The 21,115-nt window shown below is 40.4% G+C and overlaps 1 protein-coding gene across 6 annotated transcripts in view; it reads left to right on the top strand.

Annotated features, from left to right (window-relative positions):
- The first annotated feature begins 725 nt into the window (after positions 1 to 725).
- SHQ1 (SHQ1, H/ACA ribonucleoprotein assembly factor) overlaps positions 726 to 21,115 on the top strand; it is a 138,080-nt gene continuing 117,690 nt past the window's right edge. For 2 of the 6 annotated variants that reach the window (XR_010747263.1, XM_066352145.1), the window contains exons 1-4: positions 726 to 983; positions 3,381 to 3,445; positions 6,013 to 6,135; positions 6,702 to 6,859. Coding sequence is in view for 1 of the 6 variants with exons in the window: in XM_066352145.1 (XP_066208242.1) it covers positions 841 to 983; positions 3,381 to 3,445; positions 6,013 to 6,135; positions 6,702 to 6,859 (489 nt within the window). In the remaining 5 variants the exon portion in view is untranslated. Of the gene's footprint in view, positions 984 to 3,380; positions 3,446 to 5,992; positions 6,136 to 6,701; positions 6,860 to 21,115 lie in introns of all 6 variants that reach the window. The other 4 variants (XR_010747264.1, XR_010747266.1, XR_010747267.1 and 1 more) reach the window with 4 other exon arrangements.

A 21,115-nucleotide genomic window follows, 5' to 3' on the forward strand; every position in this document is an offset into this window, starting at 1 on the left:
CAAAGCATGATTATTATATGATGTATTACTTAACCTTTCTCAGTCGTATTCTTCGGAGTTCATAGTGCAGCTTAAAAGAGATTCGTTGGATGCTCTGTAAACAAGAAATCTGTATTCAAATAAGGAATTATTAAAGAGGAAAAGGGAGAGAAATGTGGAAGGGGGTGAGGCCGAGGAGAGGAAGAGGAGAGCCATTGGCAGAGAAAAGCGGAGGAGAAGAGGGAGAAAGGGGGAACTGTTGTCTGAACAGAGGAGAGCTAAAGAAGACCGCAGTAAGGACGCCGGCTGTGGCGACTGTCGTGACTGCCCAAACACCGCAAGTATCGACTACCTGACAGGTACGCTTCTAGAACTTTGCCTACTTTGATATTATCCTCACAAGATCTGTATGGGCTTAGGTCCCAGTGTTATCCTCATTTTATAAGAGAAACATCTGAAACAGAGAAGTTCTGTACATTTCCTGAGGTCTTACACCTGGGAAGTGGCCGAGAAGGGATTCAAACTCAGATCTCTACCTGGAAAGCCAATGCCGTTAAAATCATGTCTAAGACCCGGGAAGAGGCTCGGTGATTTGAAGGCGGACACTTGTCCGGGTTCTTCTGTGTCATGCCCTGAGTTCATTTCCTACGCAAAAAACCCAACTCGCTAACTTTCCCTTTTTCTGTCCAAGAACACAGTTCCGGGTCCACGGAGACAGGGGTGGGCGGGCCTTCCTCTGCAGACCACGAGCACTTCCGCCGTGTGCCGGGGGCGCCGCGTCCACCGGAAAGAGGCCTCTGCACGGGGATTCCTCGGGGCACCTGAGTGGCGCGAGAGCGGCGAGCGCGGCGGAGCGCGGCCATGCTGACCCCCGCGTTTGACCTCAGCCAGGACCCCGACTTCCTGACCATCGCCGTACGCGTGCCCTACGCTCGGGTCTCCGAGTTCGACGTCTACTTCCAGGGGCACGACTTCAGGTTCTACGCCAAGCCGTATTTCCTCAGGCGAGTCCGAGAGCCGGGCCGTGGGAGCGCGTTTGGGGCATTCCATTATTCACGGTCAGTGGCTGCTGTCCAGGGAGGATGGAGGAGCGAGGGAGCTTCTCCGAGGTCCCCGCTTCTGCTTCGGTGCCAAGGCCTGCCCTCTCGTAGAAGCTCTGCTTTCTCACCTTAAGTCTCCCCGCTGCAGGGAGGTCGAGGCCACGCTGAAGAGCGGCGTGGAGGACCATGTCACCGTTCCAGTTTCTGTTCGTTTGTTCTGCGTTTGTCCTTGCCCGGGCGGCGCGCACTGATTGCCCAGCTATCCGGTTTCTTCTTTTCTCAGTCCACGTCCTGTTTATCGACCTCGCATCTCCCTGTTCCCGACTTCCCGAAATCCTTGCCTTCCGTGACACCACAGTAGCCTCGTTCTCCTTCGTTCTCTTCATCTGCTACTTGTCTGGTTTTGCCGTTGAACTGTACTTGTCCCCCACTGCTGGGATGAGTAATATGAGATGGGCCGTCTTTGAAAATACAGTTTGCTATATCAAAGGTGAATAATTGAGAATGTAGCAGGCGAGGCAGAATTGTGAACAAACATGACTTCACTATTATGTAGTAAGAATTTGTACTTATAAAGAGCCTAAGGGAAAGGAGTCGATAAAGTAGTTTACATCTTTTAAATGCATACCTACCCTACCAGCCATTAAGCTCTTTGCATTATCATTTCTTTCTCAGTAACCCTGGGATAGCCTCTGTTATTTTCCCCTTTTTACAGATGAGGAATATGAACCTTGAACTTAATTGTGTAAAGAAAGGTACAGAGCTGGTAAATGGCGGAGCTGGTGTACAATTCAGATTCTGATAGTAAAATTAGTATTTATAACAATTTTAACAATGTATCCGTAAACTGACTCTATATTTGGTTTAGAAGGGATCTTGGTTTTGTTGTAAAGTACCAAAAAGCTGAAAATTGATAATGATGTTCTGGGAGGAAAGGTCAGGCTTTCCTGTCCCGTCCCTCCTTAGGGAGGGGTGGGAGAAGAATGTAGAAGTTTCTGGCTTGCAAGAACAATGAGTCATTCAGTTTTAAATCTAAAATAAAGGTTAGCCTAGAAACTTCTTCTCTTTCAATGGAAGGCAGCATTTACATACCACCTTGCATTGATTGTAGTTCCTCCTCCTTCCTGGAATCTTGAGGGTATAATACCTCTAGGCTAGTGAGGGAAGATGAACCCTGAAAGGTTTGTAAACATCTTTGATTGTGTTACTTTAAAAGTCTTAATGTTTTTGTGTATCCCCTAAACAAATGTTGCCAGCTTGTACTGTGAGGTCATGCTCTTCCCCGCCCGTGTGTGAGCAAGGGTATATAAACAGCCCTTGAACTATTTTTGGAACTGCACAATTTGGGCTACAGATGCCCCATGTCAGCCATGTGCGGCCGGCGTATTAATAAATCTCCTTTAATAAAACTTTTCAAAATTTATCTGGACTGGGTGTCTCTACGTGAACTCAATGAAATGAAGTACAGTGCCTTTCAGAGTCTGGGGTGCGGTACTTGATAACAGTTTGGAAAATGCATTGTACAATAACTCCAGGAAACATTGGGATCAGTGGTAACTAAGTTGTGAAGCCTTGGGCCCTTTGGGGTCTGTCAAGTTTTATTATTATTATTATTACTATTAAATAGGAAGCTGGGGAGAAGGCTGTATGGGAGGAAAGGAGGCACAGATTTTAAGTTTGGAATGGAATGGTGCTAGCTTGATATGCACATACTGATGAGTTTAAATTATCTAGTTAGTGTTCGGCAGTCATAGATATTTTTTCAAATAAAAGGTGATAATCAGACTTCTGTTTTAGAAAAATTCTTTAGGGTCCTGGATGAAAGACTGAACCAGAGTAAAACTGGAAACAGGGAAGTCAGTTCATTTCCTTTAGTATGAAAGAAAGGTAAATCCCTATATAGTAACTAACTATGAGGTTTTTTTTGCTTTTTTTTTAATAAGTAGCAATTTGCCCAATACAAACAATTATTTTTGTTGTTTTCTTTATTTATTTGCCTCCCCCTTGTTTTCTTGGAAACCATTAGTGTACATTTATTGAGCCCCTGCTGTGTCAGATACCGTGTATTATTTACAAATCTTATTTATTGGGAAGTGGGAAGTACTGTAACAATAGTGATAACTAGTATTGTGGCTTTTAAGTATTTTATTGGTGACTAGCTGGCATTCAGATGGAAATGACTCATTTCTGATTTATTTTTTCTTAGCTAGGAAAGAAAACTAAGTAATTTATAAAATGTTAAAGAAATGCTGAGGGATTTCCTTTTGAGATGGTTCATAGATTTCAATGTGTACTGTTATTGTTGGTCACTTATTATACTTTGTAATTCAAGGACTTCATAAGACTATCTTAAATCTGCAGATTAAACCTTCCTGGAAGAATTGTAGAAAATGGAAGTGAGCAGGGGTCCTATGATGCAGATAAAGGTATTTTCCTTTGAAATTTTGTTAGTTTTGTTCTTTGGATTCTTCATGTTAGATAACTATGTAAAATCTTTCAAGATCCTGTGAGGACCTTTTAGGTGTTTTGCAAGTGCAATCTGTGCCTATCACTAAAGTTTCTCGGGTCCAGTGCTTGCTGTTATTCATGGATTTCTTAAAATGACAATTTCTTCAGTCTTTCACAATATTTCAAAATATATCTTCACAGTAAAGTTAAACACTCTGGTTCTATATTCTAGTAGTTTTTATTTTCTATTTTCCCTAGATTTATTAAGTGTTTAAAAGTAAAAGTTAGAATGTGTGAGGTGAGATGATTTTAGCTTTAAATCAAATCTTGTAAAATTGCAAACTTAAAATTTAATAACATATAGGTGAGAAAGAAGCTGTTTGTAGGTGGCATTTAAAGGCTGATTGAATTTTCTTCTTGTGATTGATAAGTTCTTCATTTCAGCTAGCCTTGAAACCATTTATTTTTCTTTTATAGAAGCCCCTGTGTGCTCTGTACTCTTTTGAGTGAATATTTATTTATTGATTTTTATGAACTAGGGTAAGGGAAGAAAAAAGGGATGAAAATGTTAAATGACAAAGTTCTCATCAGTAATGCAGTGTAATTAATATGATAATGAAGTATAATGAAACTGCCTTCATAGGTAGTAAATCTTTTAATTTTAGATAAGTTGCATATTGAGACATGTCGAACTACTTTGGGTTAAGTTGTATTTGATATATTTGGATAAGGTTCAGTACACTGAAGAGGTGAAATGTTTTAAAATGTAAGATTAGTGAATAATATGGTAAGTTCATAGGGGAGCCTACATGAAGTTGATAAACCCAGTCAAGGAAAGAAAAATAAATACATAGAATTTTAGGAATGTAGCTCTTGAGATGGTGAAGAACTTTATTTATTTATTTTGTATTTTCCCGAAGCTGGAAATGGGGAGGCAGTCAGACAGACTCCCGCATGCGCCCGACCGGGATCCACCCGGCACGCCCACCAGGGGGCGATGCTCTGCCCATCCGGGGCCTGTTGCGACCAGAGCCACCCTAGCACCTGAGGCAGAGGCCAAGGAGCCATCCCCAGCGCCTGGACCATCTTTTGCTCCAATGGAGCCTTGGCTGCGGGAGGGGAAGAGAGAGACAGAGAGGAAGGAGAGGGGGAGAGGTGGAGAAGCAGATGGGCGCTTCTCCTGTGTGCCCTGGCCGGGAATCGAACCTGGGACTTCCGCACACCAGGCCGACGCTTTACCACTGAGCCAACCGGCCAGGGCGTGAAGAACTTTATTAAGTCATAACTGCTTTTTTTTTTTAAGTCATAACTGCTTTATTTAAGATTTTGTTTAGTTATTTTGTGTGTGTGTGACAGTGACAGACAGAGAGAGGGGCAGATAGACAGGAAGGGAGAGAGATGAGAAGCATCAATTCTTCATTGCAGCACTTTAGTTGTTCATTGATTGCTTTCTCATATGTGCCCTGACGAGGGGGCGGGGACTACAGCAAACAGAGTGACCCCTTGCTCAAGCCATCGACCTTGGGCTCAAGCTGGTGGGCCTCGCTCAAACCAGATGAGCCTGCACTCAAGCTGGCGACCTCGGGGTTTCAAACCTGGGTCTTCCACATCCCAGTCCAAGGCTCTATCCACTATACCACCGCCTGGTCAGGCAGATTTTTGTGTAGTTTTGAAATTGCTGCTATTCTCTATTGGATGATGTATGTATTCTGATTTTTTTGCCTCATACAGAAATAAATTTTTTAAGTAGCTACTAATTAATTCTAAGCTATTACTTTCTCAGGCCATTGAGTTTTAGACATTTTTGATTTGGACTTTTTTTTTTTTAAATTGAGAGACAGGCAGAGACAGATTTTCGCTTGTACCAGGACTGGAATCCACTCTGCAAGCTCCATACTGGGGGTTGCTCTGCCCTTCTGGGGGCCACACTGTTGCTTGGCAACCAAGCCATTTTAGCATGTAAGGCAAGCATGGAGCCATCCTCAGCGCCTGGGGCCAACTTGCTGGAACCACTCCAGCCTTGGATGTGGGAGACAAGGAGGGTAGTAGATGATTGCTTCTCCGGTATGCCCTGACTGGGAATTGAATCCAGGACTTTCACATGCTGGGTCAATGCTCTACTGCTGAGCCAACTGGCCAGGACGATTTGGACTTTTAATATTATCAATTAGCATTCTGCAGCTTTAACAGATTAATATCTTATAGTGGTGACAGCTGAATCAGTAGTTCTGAAAAACCTTGTTGGAACCTTTTTCTATTTTGATTTTTCTCACTAAATTTATGAAAGGGCATAATTGTGGAACACTATGAAACAGTTTTTTTTTAATTTTTAAATTTTACTTAGAAAATTAACTTTAACAGGGTGACATTGATCAATAAGAGTACATAGATTCCAGACAAACATCTCTGTAGCATTTGAACTGTTTATTATGTTGTATACCTATTACCCAGAAAGTTATATTTTAACAAGATATATATCACATAGATATAGTTGTGAAGCCTTTGAACATTTTAATCTTGCTAAGCAGAGAAAATTATCTTCAAGGAATTTTTACCATTCACTTGCCCAAAGAAACTCCTGGTCAGCATTTTGAGGGCCTGAACATGTTAACTGCTCTTCTGGCACCAAGGAAATTCAGGACTACAAAACCACTTGTGGAAGAAATAGGTATGTTTATTATTACTGTTGGGAGAAAATAAAGAAAAGCAGATTATTTGGAATGCTGTGTATTTCCAGGGGAAAAGGGATATAGCAAATAGGAAATTGGAGAAAATACCTCAGGGAATAAGTTAAGGAGGTCATGTGAAAATAGCTCATTGGGTTACAATTTAAAGATATTCAAGAACTCCTTGGAATCATAGGTCAGTCATATTTTTGGGCTAATTGAAATAGCATCTCTGTCTTTGGAAAAATATTGACCACACTTGAGCTAAGATTAGAAGCATACAATTCAATGAGTTACATTAACTGAACATCACCTAACTCAAGAAACGTTTCCAGCATTCTGGAATCCTACCTGGTTTCTTCTCCCAGTTACACATTCCTCCTCTCCAAGGTACCCATTATTCTTAGTTTTGCCCGTTTTTGAATTGCATATATACATATTTCATACAGTACGTGTTCTTTTTTATCTTGCTTTCACTTATTATTTTTGTGAGATTTCTGCATATATTGCTGAAGTCTGTTTGCTAGGAAATCCAGTATTTAAAAAAATTATTATTTAACACATTTAGGTACTTCTGAGGTGTCTAAGGAAGTAGAAGATGAAGACGAAGAATTTGATTGGGAAATTGAACAGTCCCCCTATAAAGAGGAATCAGAAAGTGCTCTGAACCTGCAGGGCCACTATGGATTTGGAGACCTACGATCAGGAGTATTTCAGCGATTACAGGTATTCTACCTTCATAAAAGACCTGGGTATCTGGAGTTTTACCATGTTGGCTATTGTAATCTCAGTTCTGCTCCTACTGGGAATTTGTGAACATGGCAGGAGGTAATATTTAGAGCACAAAGCACAGCTCCTTGTACACATGCATGACACAGATATTCATGAACCCTTTCATTGCATTGGCTGCTCTGCCCAGTCATCATGCGCTTACACATGGAAAATGTTCTATGTTCTTCTACTTTTCTGTCCACTTCATTCTATGTTCTAGACATTAGGTTTTTTTTCTTTTTCTTTTTTATTGAATTTATTGGGATGACATTGATTTACAAAATCATATAGATTTCAAATGTACAACTCAATAAAACATCATCCGCACACTGCATCCTGTGCCAATCTCTGCAAGCACGAAGTCTCTTTGTGTCCCTAATTTCCCCCACTTTGCCTACCTCTAGCTAGCCAGCCTTTCCGTCTGACTATATGACCACAGTATTGACTGTGTCGTATATATAATTTTTGGCTAATCCCTTTACCCTCTTTTCAGTCCTCCTTCCCCCTTCCCCTCCATCTGTTCTGAGTATCCGTGCCTCTCTTTCTGTTTTGTTCATTAGATTCCACATATACGTGAGATTACATGATATTTGTCTTTCTCTGGCTGGCTTATTTCACTTAGCCTAATAATTTCCAAGTCCCTCCATGCTGATGCAAGAGGTAAGATTTCTTTTTTATGGCTGAGTAGTATTCCACTGTGTAAATGTACCACAGCTTTTTTATCCACTCATCTTGTGGGCACTTGGGTTGTTTCCAGATCTTGGCTATTGTAAATAGTGCTGCAATGAACATAGGTGTGTATATATTCTTTCGAATTAGTGTTTTCAGGATTCTTAGGATATATTTCCAGGAGTGGGGATGTTGGGTTGTAAGGCAGTTTCATTTTTTTTTTTTTTTTTTTTTTTTAAATTTTTATTTATTCATTTTTAGAGAGGAGAGAGACAGAGAGAGAGAAGGGGGGAGGAGCTGGAAGCATCAACTCCCATATGTGCCTTGACCAGGCAGGCCCAGGGTTTTGAACCGGCGACCTCAGCATTTCCAGGTCGACGCTTTATCCACTGCGCCACCACAGGTCAGGCGGCAGTTTCATTTTTAATTTTTTGAGGAAATGCTGTTCTGTTTTCCGCAGTGGCTGCACGAGCAGCTGCGGAGGGTTCCCTTTTCTTCATACTCTCGTCAGTTCTTGTTTGTTTGTTTATTGGTGAAAGCCATTCTGGCTGGTGTGAGGTGATACTTCACTGTGGTTTAATTTGCATTTCTCTGATGACTCATGACATTGAGCATTTTTTCATGTCTGTTGGCCATTCTTATGTCTTTTTTGAAGACATGTCTATTCATCCTTTGCGCATTTTTAAATTGGATTGTTTGGCTTCTTGGTGTTGAGTTTTAGAAGTTCTTTATAGATTTTGAATATTAACCCCTTGTCAGATGAATTGGCAAATAGATTTTCCCATTTTGTGGGTTGTCTTTTCATTTTGTTGATCGTTTTCTTGCTGTGCAAAAGCCTTTTAGTTTGTTCTAGTCTCATTTGTTTATTTTTTCCTTTGTATCCCTTGTCCAAGGAAAAATATTGCTACAAGAGATATCTGGGATTTTTCTACCTATGTTTTCTTTTAGGATTTTTATGGTTTTGCAACTTACATTTAAGTCTTTTATTCATTTTAATTTTAATTCTGTGTATGGTGTAAGTTGGTGGTCTAGTTTAATTTTTTTGCATATACCTTTCCAGTTTTGTCAACCTAATTTATTAAAGAGACTGTCTTTACTCCATTGTATCTTCGTACCTCCTTGTCAAATAGGAGTGGGCTTATTTCTGGGTTCTTTTTTCTGTTCCATTGATCTACATACCTGTTCTTACGCCAGTACTAGGTGTTTTAATTACTATGGCCTTGTAGTATACTTTGGTATCAGGTATTGTGACACTTCCAACTTTGTTCTTTCTCAAGATTGCTGAGGCTATTTAGGGTCTTTTTTGTTTTCCTATAAATTTTTGGAATATTTATTCTAGATCTGTAAAATATGCCATTGATATTTTAATAGTAATTGTGTTGAATCTGTAGATTGCTTTGGGTAGTATGGACATTTTCATGATGTTAATTCTTCCTATCCTTGAACATGGTATATGCTTCCACTTATTTGTATCTTCCTCAATTTCGCTTTTCAGTGTCCTATAACTTTCCAGAGCAGCACTTTTACCTACTTGGTTAAATTTATTCCTAGATACCTTATTTTTTGTTGTTGTTGCTGTGGTAAATGGGATTGTTTCCTTAATTTCTCTTTCTGATAATTCATTACTGGTGTATAAAAATGCTCCTGATTTCTGAATATTAATTTTGTATCCTGCTACTTTGCCGAATTCATTTATTAAGTCTCATAGTTTTATAATGGAGTCTTTACAGTTCTCTGTATACAGTATCATGTCATCTGCAAATAATAAGTTTTACTCCTTCTTTCCAATTTAGGTGCCTTTTATTTTTTCTTTTTACCTGATTGCTGTGTCTAGGGCTTCCAGTTAAATAAGAGTAGTGAAAGTGAACATTCCTGTCTTGTTCATCATCTTAAGAGAAACACTTTAATTATTACTCATTGAGTGTGATATTGACTGTAGGCTTGTCATTATGGCTTTTATTATGTTGAGGTATGTTCCCTTTATTCCCACTCTGCAGAGAGTTTTGTTTTGTTTTTTATACAGGGACAGAGAGTCAGAGAGAGGGATAGATAGGGACAGACAGACAGGAACAGAGAGAGATGAGAAGCATCAATCAATCATCAGTTTTTTGTTTTGACACCTTAGTTGTTCATTGATTGCTTTCTCATATGTGCTTTGACCGCGGGCCTTCAGCAGACCAAGTAACCCCTTGCTCAAGCCAGTGACCTTGGGTCCAAGCTGGTGAGCTGTTTTTGCTCAAGCCAGATGAGCCTGCGCTCAAGCTGGCGACCTTGGGGTCTTGAACCTGGTTCCTCCGCATCCCAGTCCGACACTCTATCCACTGTGCCACGGCCTGGTCAGGCTCTGCTGAGAGTTTTGATTATAAATGGATGCTGGATTTTATCAAATCCCTTTTCTGCATCTATTGATCTGATCGTGTGATTTTTATCCTTCATTTTGTGTACGTGCTGTAGCATGTTTATTGATTTGTGAATATTGTACCACCTTGGTTTCCTGAAATAAATCCCACTTGATCATGATGTGTGATCTTTTTAATGTATTGTTGGATTTGGTTTGCTAATATTTTGTTGAGGATTTTAGCAACTATTTTCATCAGAGATATTGGTCTATAATTTTCTTTCTTTGTAGTGTCTTTTTTATTTTTTAATTTATTGATTTAAGAGAGAGGAAAGGGAGGGGGAGGGAGAGTGAGAGACAGAGAGAATGAGAGAGAAGAAACATTGATTTGTTGTTTCTTATTTATGCATTCATTGATTGTTGTATATACCTCGACTGGAGATTGAACCTGCAGCCTTGGCACGTTGAGATGATGCTCTAACCAACTGAGCTATCCAGCCAGGGCCTTCTTTGTAGTATCTTTATCTGGTTTTGGATTTAGGATAATGTAAGCCTCGTAAAATGGGCTTGGGATCTTCCCTCATCTTGAATTTCTTGGCATAGTTTGAGAAGGCCAGGTGTTCATTTTTGAATGTTTGGTAAAATTATCCTGTGAAGCTATTAGGCCTGGCAGTTTTGCTTGCTGGGATTTTTTTGATTACTGCTTCAATTTTATTAGTTATAATAGGTCTATTCAGGTTCTTTGTTTCTTCCAGATTCAGTTTAGGAAGATTGTATTTCTGGGAATTGGTCCATTTCACCCAGTTTGTCCCAATTTTTTGGCATATAGTTTTTCATAGTATTTCCTTACAACTTTTTGTATTTCTTTGGTGTCAGTTGATACTTCTTTTTTATTTCTGATTTTATTTATTTGGGTCTTCTTCTTTTTCCTGGATGAGTTGGTTACAGGTTCATCAGTATTGTTTATCTTTTCAAAGAATCAACTCTTCATTTATCTTTTGTATTGTATTTTTAGCCTCTATTTTGTTTATTTCTGCTCTGATCTTTGTTTTTTTTATTTTTATTTTAATTTTTTTTTTACAGAGAGAGAGTCAGAGAGAGGTACAGACAGGGACAGACAAACAGGAATGGAGAGATGAGAAGCATCAATCGTTAGTTTTTTGTTGCGCATTGTGACACCTTAATTGTTCATTGATTGCCCTCTCACATGTGCCCTGACCGCGGGCCTTCAGCAGATCAAGTAACCCCTTGCTTGAGCCAACGACCTTGGGTCCAAGCTGGTGAGCTCTGCTCAAACCAGATGAGCCTGCTCTCAAGCTCGTGACCTCGGGGTCTCGAACCTGCATCCTCGGCATCCCAGTCCAATGCTCTATCCACTGCGCCACCACCTGGTCAGGCTCTGCTCTGATCTTTATTGTTTTCTTCCTTCCATTTAGTCTGGGCTTTACTTGTTTTTTCTAGTTCTTTTAGATGTAAGGTTAGATCGTTTAAAACATTTTTTTTTTCTTTTTGCTTCTTCAAGTAGGCTTATAATTCTGTGAACTTCCCTCTCAGGGCTGCTTTCCCTCTGACCCATAGATCTTGGGTTGTTGTGTGTTCATTTTCATTTGTTTCCAGGTAATTTTTTATTTCTTCCTTGATCTCATTGTTAACCCATTTGTAGACAGCAGGTTTTAAAATACGCTATGGAACCTCCTCTCCTTACATTTCCTAGAAAGGTTTGTGTTTTATATTAGAGGTATATACTTCTGGCCTGATGTCTCTTCTGTTTTATAGGTTAATATTACTTGTGAGAATGAGTTTGTGTTGTTTGATCAAATTGTTTAATTTTTGGTGTACAGTAGGGAAGTTTGTTTCATTACTCTTGATAGGTGTTGAACCTAATCTGTCAAAATCCAATTATTTGTCAGTTAGGCTAAAAAGGAATGACATCACTTTCCCTCAAACAGTATAGGAAATTCTACTTTATTTTAGGCTCTGGGGAGACTGAGATGAATGAAATAGAGAGGAGAGATTTTGGATTACTTCAGTATGTTGTTTTATAGAAAAGTATTCCTAGATTTTTTTTTTTATTCATTTTTAGAGAGGAGAGAGAGGGAGAGAGAGACAGAGAGGAGAGAGGCAGAGAGAGAGAAGGGGGGAGGAGCTGGAAGCATCAACTCTCATGTGCCTTGACCAGGCAAGCCCACGGTTTTGAACCGACGACCTCAGCATTTCCAGGTCGACGCTTTATCCACTGCGCCACCACAGGTCAGGCTATTCCTAGATTTTTATATGATAAAAGTGTTGGTGAACCACTGATTTAGGGTCTCAGCTTTTTAAAATGAAAGAAACAGCAATGAACAGGCTTGTTTGTTTTTTAAACTTCATCTTTGTCTTGGTAGAGGATGTTAAACCTGTTTAGAATATGGTTTATTATAGTCAGCGGTTCTCAACCTGTGGGTCGCGACCCCGGTGGCGGTCGAACGACCAAAACACAGGGGTTGAATAAATATGTATTTTCCGATGGCTTTAGGCGACCCCTGTGTTTTGGTCGTTGGACCCCCGCCGGGGTCATGACCCACAGGTTGAGAACCGCTGATTATAGTAATACATATTTGAGTCTACCAAGGAAAGGTAAAGGACTTATGTTGTAGTCCCAATCCTTCCTTTGTTTATATTGGGGATGCCAGGCCAATTACTTGACTACAAACGGGATTCATCTCCTCCTTGTAAAATAGATACCTTATTCACCTCTTTATAAAGCCATTTAGAAAGTTTAATGAGATGCTACATTGTGTAAACTCTTTGAAAACAACTATAAGATGCTAGAAAGACCTCTGCCCTTGAAAAAACACAAAATGCTCTCAAGGTTACTTAAAGAGAACAAAATTGGGATTTACTTGGGAGCAAATAATGCTGATGAAATATTTCCTTCAAAACCCTGAGAAAACTTTTCTGCAGATTATGATCACTCTGTATTTTCTCTCTCTAATTATGTTTTCTGGTCTTTTTTAAAAAATATATTTTATTTATTCATTTTAGAGAGGAGAGAGAGAGACAGACAGACAGACAGAAAGGAGCAGGAAGCATCTACTCCCATATGTGCCTTGACCAGGCAAGCCCAGAGTTTTGAACCGATGACCTCAGTGTTTCCAGGTCCACACTTTATCCACTGCGCCACCACAGGTCAGGCTTCTGGTCATCTTTGAGGTAATAAGAACAGCGTCAGTTTTGTCTACAGCAGAAAATATAGTGAATGGACTTCAGTTGTTATGCTGTGAGCTAGTTTGTGGTCAGTCTGTTTGGGGTGCCCATATAAAGCTATTAATGAATGAATGTAAAAGTCACGCAGGCTAAGTGCATATTGTACATTCAGATTGAAAGTGCTTTCTGAGGTCAGGGAACGTGTTTTCTTAATTGCTATTGCTATTGAGGGAAGATCCTTGAAAGGGATTTCTGCTAAGATGCTAAGAAGATACAGGAATGCCATCGTGTGAGCTTCAGCCAAGTCTCTGTTAAGTCAAAAGTTCTCGCATCTATTAAAATGTTTACTAAATCAGAAGATGGAGCTGGAGTAGGTGGACGTACCAACATCTACCTCCCAGAACCAAAGTGGAATACAAACTAATTTTATGAACTATCATCTGGAAAAACCAACTTTAGACTAAACTAAGAGGATTCTTCAACCAAGGAACACTGAAGAAGCCACACCGAGACTGGTAGGAAAAGCGGAAACGCGGAGAGGGCTGCCCAGCTCCCCGGAGCGAACGGCAGCAGGGAGAGACTCGCGTGGCAGGAAGTGAGTGTAGCAGAGGGGAAAGGGTCCTGAGCCCCAGGAACAAAGCCCCAGCCTGCAGCCCCAGAGCCCAGAAGAGGCGTAAGGACAGTATTTAGCTGGAAATAAGTCAGGATACTGTTTGTGAGAAAGAGTCTGATTTCTCAGACCCAGGATCCTTCTTAAAGGAACCGCGCAGAATATCTCTCTCACAAACACTCACCCGGGGCTCCTGGGGACGGAGGGAGAGAGGAGAGGACCAGAGTAACAGGAAGCTAGTATAATCTAGGAGGCATAGGGAGAAACATTTTGGGAGATAGCCACCCTAACCCCTGGGACGAGTCACTCCCCAACGCTGAAGTGAATATTTCCCCTAGAAACAGCAATACCAGCAAAGGGAAGCAGGAGAGCAGCCAAACAAGCTCCCCCGCAGTACTCAGAGCAGAGTTGCATAGAAGGAGGGAGCTTTTGGGTCTACAGTAGTAAGTCTTAGGGTCTGAGCTGCAACGCCCCCACCCACGTGGCTGAGGGCTCCCCGGAGGGCCGGCGGCAGCAGGAGACAAAAGCGCGGTTCTGCTGGCAGGGGCGGTAGCCAGCTGGCCACCACTGGGCTCAGGTGTGAGCTCAATCTTGCCTGGCTGCGGGAAGGGGGCGTGCAAAAACGGTCAAACTCAGCTGCCGGCAGCCTGTAATCCAGCCTTTGGGAGAAGGGCGGGAACCCCGGAAAGGGTGGACACAAGCCCTGGGGCAAGGGTAGAGGAGCACAGCCTTGCCCCGCCCGTGCAACCCAGGCTTGCGGTCTGACTTGGTAGCTAGCGCCTCCCGCGGGGGTGGAGCCAAAAGCTCAGAAGAGGCGGAGTTCCGCTACTGAGCTGAGCTTGGGCACGCATTCCTGCCCGGTGGTAGAACCAAGGCTAGCAGCCGTTCCTCAAGCAGGCTCCTTCTGCAAGGGCAGGGCGAAAGCCCGGACACAGGCGGAGACCCGCAGCTGAGCAAAGGTGCTCCCAGTGCCCTCAGGACCGAGCATAACGTCACACACGAGGGCGGAGCAAAGACCAAGACCACGAGCACTTGTGCACCCGAGCGTGTGATCACAGCCACTTCCGTGAAGGGAAAATGCGGAGGCAGAGAAATACAACAAAAACAAGAGAAATCCCCAGAAAAGACCTAAGTAAATCAGATATAACCAAATTACCAGATGCAGAGTTTAAAATAACAATTGTTAGGATGCTCAAAGATATTAGAACAACCATAGATGGCCATTATGAGAACCTAAATAAAGAGATAACAAATATAAAAAAGAACATGGAAATAATAAAAAAGAATCAGTCAGAAATGACAAATACAATATCCGAAATAAAGAATACAATGAAAGGCATTAAAAGCAGGATGGATGAAATAGAGAATTGAATCAGCGAGTTAGAGGACACGATAAATAAAGGCACGGAAGCAGAGCAGAAAAAAGAAAAGAGACTCAAAAAGTCTGAGGAAACTCTAAGAGAGCTCTGTGACAACATGAAGAGAAACAACATCCGCATCATAGGGGTTCCTGAAGAAGAAGAGAAAGAACAAGGGATATAGACTTTATTCAAACAAATCATAGCAGAAAACTTCCCCCAATTAAGGCAGGAAAACATTTCATATGTTCAGGAAGCACAGAGAACCCCATTAAGGAGAAACCCAAAGAAACCAACACCAAGACACATCATAATTAAAATATCAAAACTAAGAGATAAAGTGAAAATATTAAAAGCTGCTAGAGAAAAAAAGGCTATCACCTACAAAGGAGCCCCAATAAAGATGACATCTGACCTCTCAACAGAAACACTTGAGGCCAGAAGGGAATGGCAAGAAATATTCAAAGTAATGCAGAACAAGAACCTACAACCAAGACTACTTTATCCAGCAAGCCTATCATTTAAAATTGAAGGAGAAATAAAAAGCTTTATAGACAAAAAAAAACTCAAGGAATTTACTGCAACCAAACCAAGGCTGCAAGAAATGCTAAGGGACCTGTTGTAAACAGATCAAAGGAAAAAAAGAATACAACAAAAGAGGAATACAGTTTTAAAGAAAAAAAAATGGCAATAAACAATTACATATCAGGTAATAACCTTAAATGTTAATGGATTAAATGGTCCGATCAAGAGACATAGGGTTGCTGCATGGAAAAGAAAACAGGACCCATACATATGCTGTCTACAAGAGACACACCTTAAATCAAAAGATGCACACAGACTGAAGATAAAAGGATGGAAAAAAGTATTTCATGCAAATGAAAATGAAAAAAAAGCTGGGGTAGCAATACTTACATCAGACAAAATGGACTTTAAAACAAAAACCATAGTTAGAGGTAAAGAAGGTCACTACATAATGATCAAGGGAGCAATCCAAAAGGAAGATATAACCATTATAAGTATCTAAGCACCTAATATAGGAGCACCTAAATATACAATATAAAGCAGACTTTGATGGAATTAAAGGGCGAGATCAACAGCAATACTATAATGGGATTTCAATAACCCATTAATATCATTAGATAGATCCTCAAGAAAGAATATTAACAAAGAAACAGCAGACTTAAAGGACATATTAGATCAACTCGATTTAATAGATATCTTCAGAACCTTTCACCCTAAAACAGCAGCATATACATTCTTTTCAAGCGCTCATGGTACATTCTCTAGAATAGACCACATGTTAGGGCACAAAAGCAGTCTCAACAAATTTAAGAAGATTGAAATCATATCAAGCACTTTCTCTGATCACAATGGCAATAAACTAGAAATCAACCAAAATAGAAAAATTGAAAAACATTTAAACACTTGGAAACTAAATAGCATGTTATTAAATAATGAATGGGTTAACATTGAGATCAAAGAAGAAATTTAAAAATTCCTAGAAACAAATGATAATGAGCATACATGAACTCAAAATTTATGGGACACAGCAAAAGCAGTCCTGAGAGGGAAGTTTATAGCATTACAGGCATATCTCAAGAAGCTAGAAAAAGCTCAAATAAACAACTTAACCTGCATCTAAAGAACTAGAAAAAGAACAACAAGTAAAGCCCAGAGCTAGTAGAAGGAAGGAAATAATAAAGATCAGAGCAGAAATAAATGACATAGAGGCTAAAGAAACAATACAGAGGATCGATGAAACCAGGAGCTGGTTCTTTGAAAAGGTAAACAAGATCGATGAATCTTTAACGAGACTCACCAAGAAAAAAAGAGAGAGGACTCAAATAAATAAAATTAGAAACGAGAGTGGAGAAATAACAACTGACACAACAGAAATACAAAATATTGTAAGAAAATACTATGAAGAACTGTACGCCAAAAAACTAGACAAACTAGATGAAATGGACAAATTCCTTGAATCATATAATCTTCCAAAAATCAATCTGGAAGAATCAGAAAACCTAAACAGACCAATTACAACAAATGAGATTGAAACAGCTATCAAAAAACTCCCAAAAAAGAAAAGTCCTGGGCCTGATGGCTTCACAAGTGAATTCTACCAAGTATTCAAAGAAGAACTAACTCCTGTCCTTGTCAAGCTATTTCAAAAAATTCAAGAGGAAGGAAGACTTCCAAACTCCTTTTATGAGGCGAGCATAATTCTGATTCCAAAACCAGGCAAAGACAACACACAAAAAGAAAAGTATAGGCCAATATCCCTGATGAACTTAGATGCAAAAATCCTCAACAAAATATTAGCAAACCGGATCCAGCAATATATGAAAAAAATAATACACCATGATCAAGTGGGATTTATTCTTGGGAGGCTAGGCTGGTACAATATTCGCAAATCAATCAATGTGATTCATCACATAAACAAAAGAAAGGAGAAAAACCACATGATAATTTCAATAGATGCAGAAAAAGCATTTGATAAAATCCAGCTCCCATTTATGATCAAAACTCTCAGCAAAGTGGGAATACAGGGAACATACCTCAACATGATAAAGGCCATCTGGGACAAACCCATAGCCAATATCATACTCAATGGGCAAAAATTAAAAGCAATCCCCTTAAGATCAGGTACAAGGCAGGGGTGCCCCCTTTCACCACTCTTATTCAACATAGTCCTGGAAGTCCTAGCCACAGCAATCAGACAAGAAAAAGAAATAAATGGCATCCAATTGGAAAAGAAGTAAAACTCTCATTATTTGCAGGTGATATGATATTGTACATAGAAAACCCTAAAGTCTCAGTCAAAAAACTACTAGACTTGATAAATGAATTCGGCAATGTGGCAGGATATAAAATCAGTACTCAGAAATCAGAGGCATTTTTATACACTAATAATGAACTGTCTGAAAGAGAAATCAAGGAATCAATCCCCTTTATCGTTGCAACCAAGAAAATAAAGTACCTAGGAACGAATCTAACCAAGGAGATTAAAGACTTGTACTCAGAAAATTATAAAACATTGATAAAAGAAATCAGGGAAGATATGAATAAGTGGAGGCATATACCGTGCTCATGGTTAGGAAGAATAAACATCATTAAAATGTCTATATTACCCAAAGCAATTTATAAATTCAATGCAATACTGATTAAAATACCAATGACTTACTTCAAAGATATAGAAAACATATTCCCAAAATTTATATGGAACCAAAAGAGAACACGAATAGCCTCAGCAATCTTGAAAAGGAAGAATAAAGCAGGAGGGATCACACTTCCGGATATCAAGTTATATATAAGGCCATTGTACTCAAAACAGCATGGTACTGGCATAAGAACAGGCACATAGATCAAGAGAACAGAACAGTGAACCCAGAAATAAACCCACAGGTCTATGGACAACTGATATTTGACAAAGGAGGTAAGGAAATACAATGGAGTAAAGATAGCCTCTTCAACAAATGGTGTTGGGAAAATTGGACAGCTGCCTGCAAAAAAATGAAACTAGACCACCAACTTACACCACTCATAAAAATAAACTCAAAATGGATAAAAGACTTAAATGTAAGCCGTGAAACCATAAACATCTTAGAAGAAAACGTAGGCAGTTAGCTCTCTGACATCTGTCGCAGCAATATTTTGGCTGATTTGTCTCCACAGGCAAGTGAAATAAAAGACAGGATAAAAAAATGTGACTTTATCAAACTAAAAAGCTTCTGCACAGCTAAAGACAATAAGAACAGAATAAAAAGACAAACTACACAATGGGAGAATATATTTGACATTGCGTCTGATAAGGGGTTAATAACCAAAATTTATAAAGAACTTGTAAAACTTAATACCAGGAAGACAAACAATCCAATCCAAAAATGGGCAAAAGAAATGAATAGACACTTCTCCAAAGCGGACACACAGATGGCCAAAAGGCATATGAAAAAATGTTCAACATCACTAATGATTAGAGAAATGCAAATTAAAGCCACAATGAGATATCATCTCACACCAGTCAGAATGACGCTTATCAATAAAACAACACAGAATAAGTGCTGACGAGGATGTGGAGAAAAGGGAACCCTCCTGCACTGCTGGTGGGAATGCAGACTGGTGCAGCCACTGTGGAAAACAGTATGGAGATTCCTCAAGAAATTAAAAATCGAACTGCCTTTTGACCCTGCTATACCGCTGTTAGGAATTTACCCCAAGAACACCATAGCACTGTTTGAAAAGAAGAAATGCACCCCCATGTTTTTGGCAGCATTGTTCACAATAGCAAAGATCTGGAAACAGCCCAAGTGTCCGTCAGAGGACGAGTGGATTAAAAAGCTTTGGTATATATATATACTATGGAATCTACTCAGCCATAAGAAATGATGACATAGGATCTTTTACAACAACATGGATGGGCCTTGATAACATTATCCTGAGCGAAAGAAGTAAATCAGAAAAAACTAAGAACTATATGATTCCATACATAGGTGGTACATAAAGATGAAACTCAAAGACATGGACAACAGGGTTGGGGTTACAGGGTGGGGGGAGGAGAGGGAGGGGGTTGGGGGAGGGGAGGGGCACAATGATCATGGCTTTTCAGCATTTGCCATATTCCCCTTTAATCTATAGACAGACAGCAAATATTTACTTTTGGTGTTTCCACTATAAAGACTGCTGTCTTAGGAGCTTTAACACAAAGGAATGCCCTTTTTTATTTTTTACTCTTTTATTTTTGCTGTATTTTTTCTTTTATTTATTTATTTTTTGTATTTTTCTGAAGATGGAAATGAAGAGGCAGTCAGACAGACTCCCGCATGCGCCTGACCCGGATCCACTTGGCATGCCTACCGGGGGGGGGGGGGGAATGCTCTGCCCTTCGAGGGGGTTGCTCTGTTGCAACCAGAGCCATTCTAACAACTGAGGCAGAGGCCATGGGGCCATCATTAGGGCCCGGGTGGCTTTGCTCTGTTGGATCCTTGGCTGTGGGCGGGGAGGAGAGAGATGGAGAGGAAGGAGAGGGGGAGGGGTGGAGAGTAATAACACTGTTTTGTCTTTTTCCAAATAGCTCCAGATATATGGAAAAGATTTATATAGGCAGATGGGGATCCTCAAACCCCTCAGTGAGATCTTCTGAGCATGGCTTTTAAGATACCTAGAGGCAGAAAAAGCCCAATAGAGATCAGGGGAACTACTAGCTTTTAGAATACACCCTTAAAGGCTCCAACGTCCCAAAGGGGTCTCCTAGGATGCCATCTGGGTCCTGCTTCAAAAGTGGAAAGGAAGGTCATTGAGCTAAAGCCTGCCAGGCTTACATGTCTCTACTGTGAGGAAACAGGAACACTGGAAGGTAGGCTTCCCCCTCACTCCTCTAAGGGAGGGTTCAGTCTCTTCCAGCCCTGCTCCAGCCACCTATGACCTAACCTTGCCCAGAAAGCTGAAGGTGCCCAGGGCCATCAGCCTCATCTGACACTGTGGACGAGCCTAGGGTATTTCTTCCAAGAAGCAGGTAAACTGATCTCATTTGCACAAGGGCCACTTAACTATGTTTTGCCTGAATAGTCAGGTTTTTTATTCTTCCCTCAAAGATCTCTGTTGTGGGTGTTGATAGTCCTATTTTCTGCTGCTTTGCTTAATATATAGTTTTTCCTTTATCCCTCCTATCTCAATGCCCCACTCATATTTCAGGCTGGTCCCTACTCCTAATTTAGAGCTCTCTTTCCCCCTTTTGCCAACTTGTATTATGAATCTACCTTTGCCACCCAGCTTAGTGTATCCCAAGGTTCTCTTTACCATGCCACAGTCGCAGAGCTCCAGGGAAAAGCTACCTGTTCTCATCTCCAGGCAGAGGAGAACAGAAGCTCCATTTGCATGCTGCAAATGGCTTCTCCAGTTTACCTGAATCATTACCAGGTAGAAGCAGCGGTCACTGGGACTTGGACATGAGCTTCAAAGTATAGAATGGTGACAATTCCCGTGCCATGCGGACTTTTCCTGGATGTGGACTTTTCCTGGACTCCTGCTCCCTGTGACAGATTCTAACAGAC

Source organism: Saccopteryx leptura, chromosome 10 (assembly GCF_036850995.1).
Source record: "Saccopteryx leptura isolate mSacLep1 chromosome 10, mSacLep1_pri_phased_curated, whole genome shotgun sequence".
Classification (NCBI taxonomy): Eukaryota; Metazoa; Chordata; class Mammalia; order Chiroptera; family Emballonuridae; genus Saccopteryx; species Saccopteryx leptura.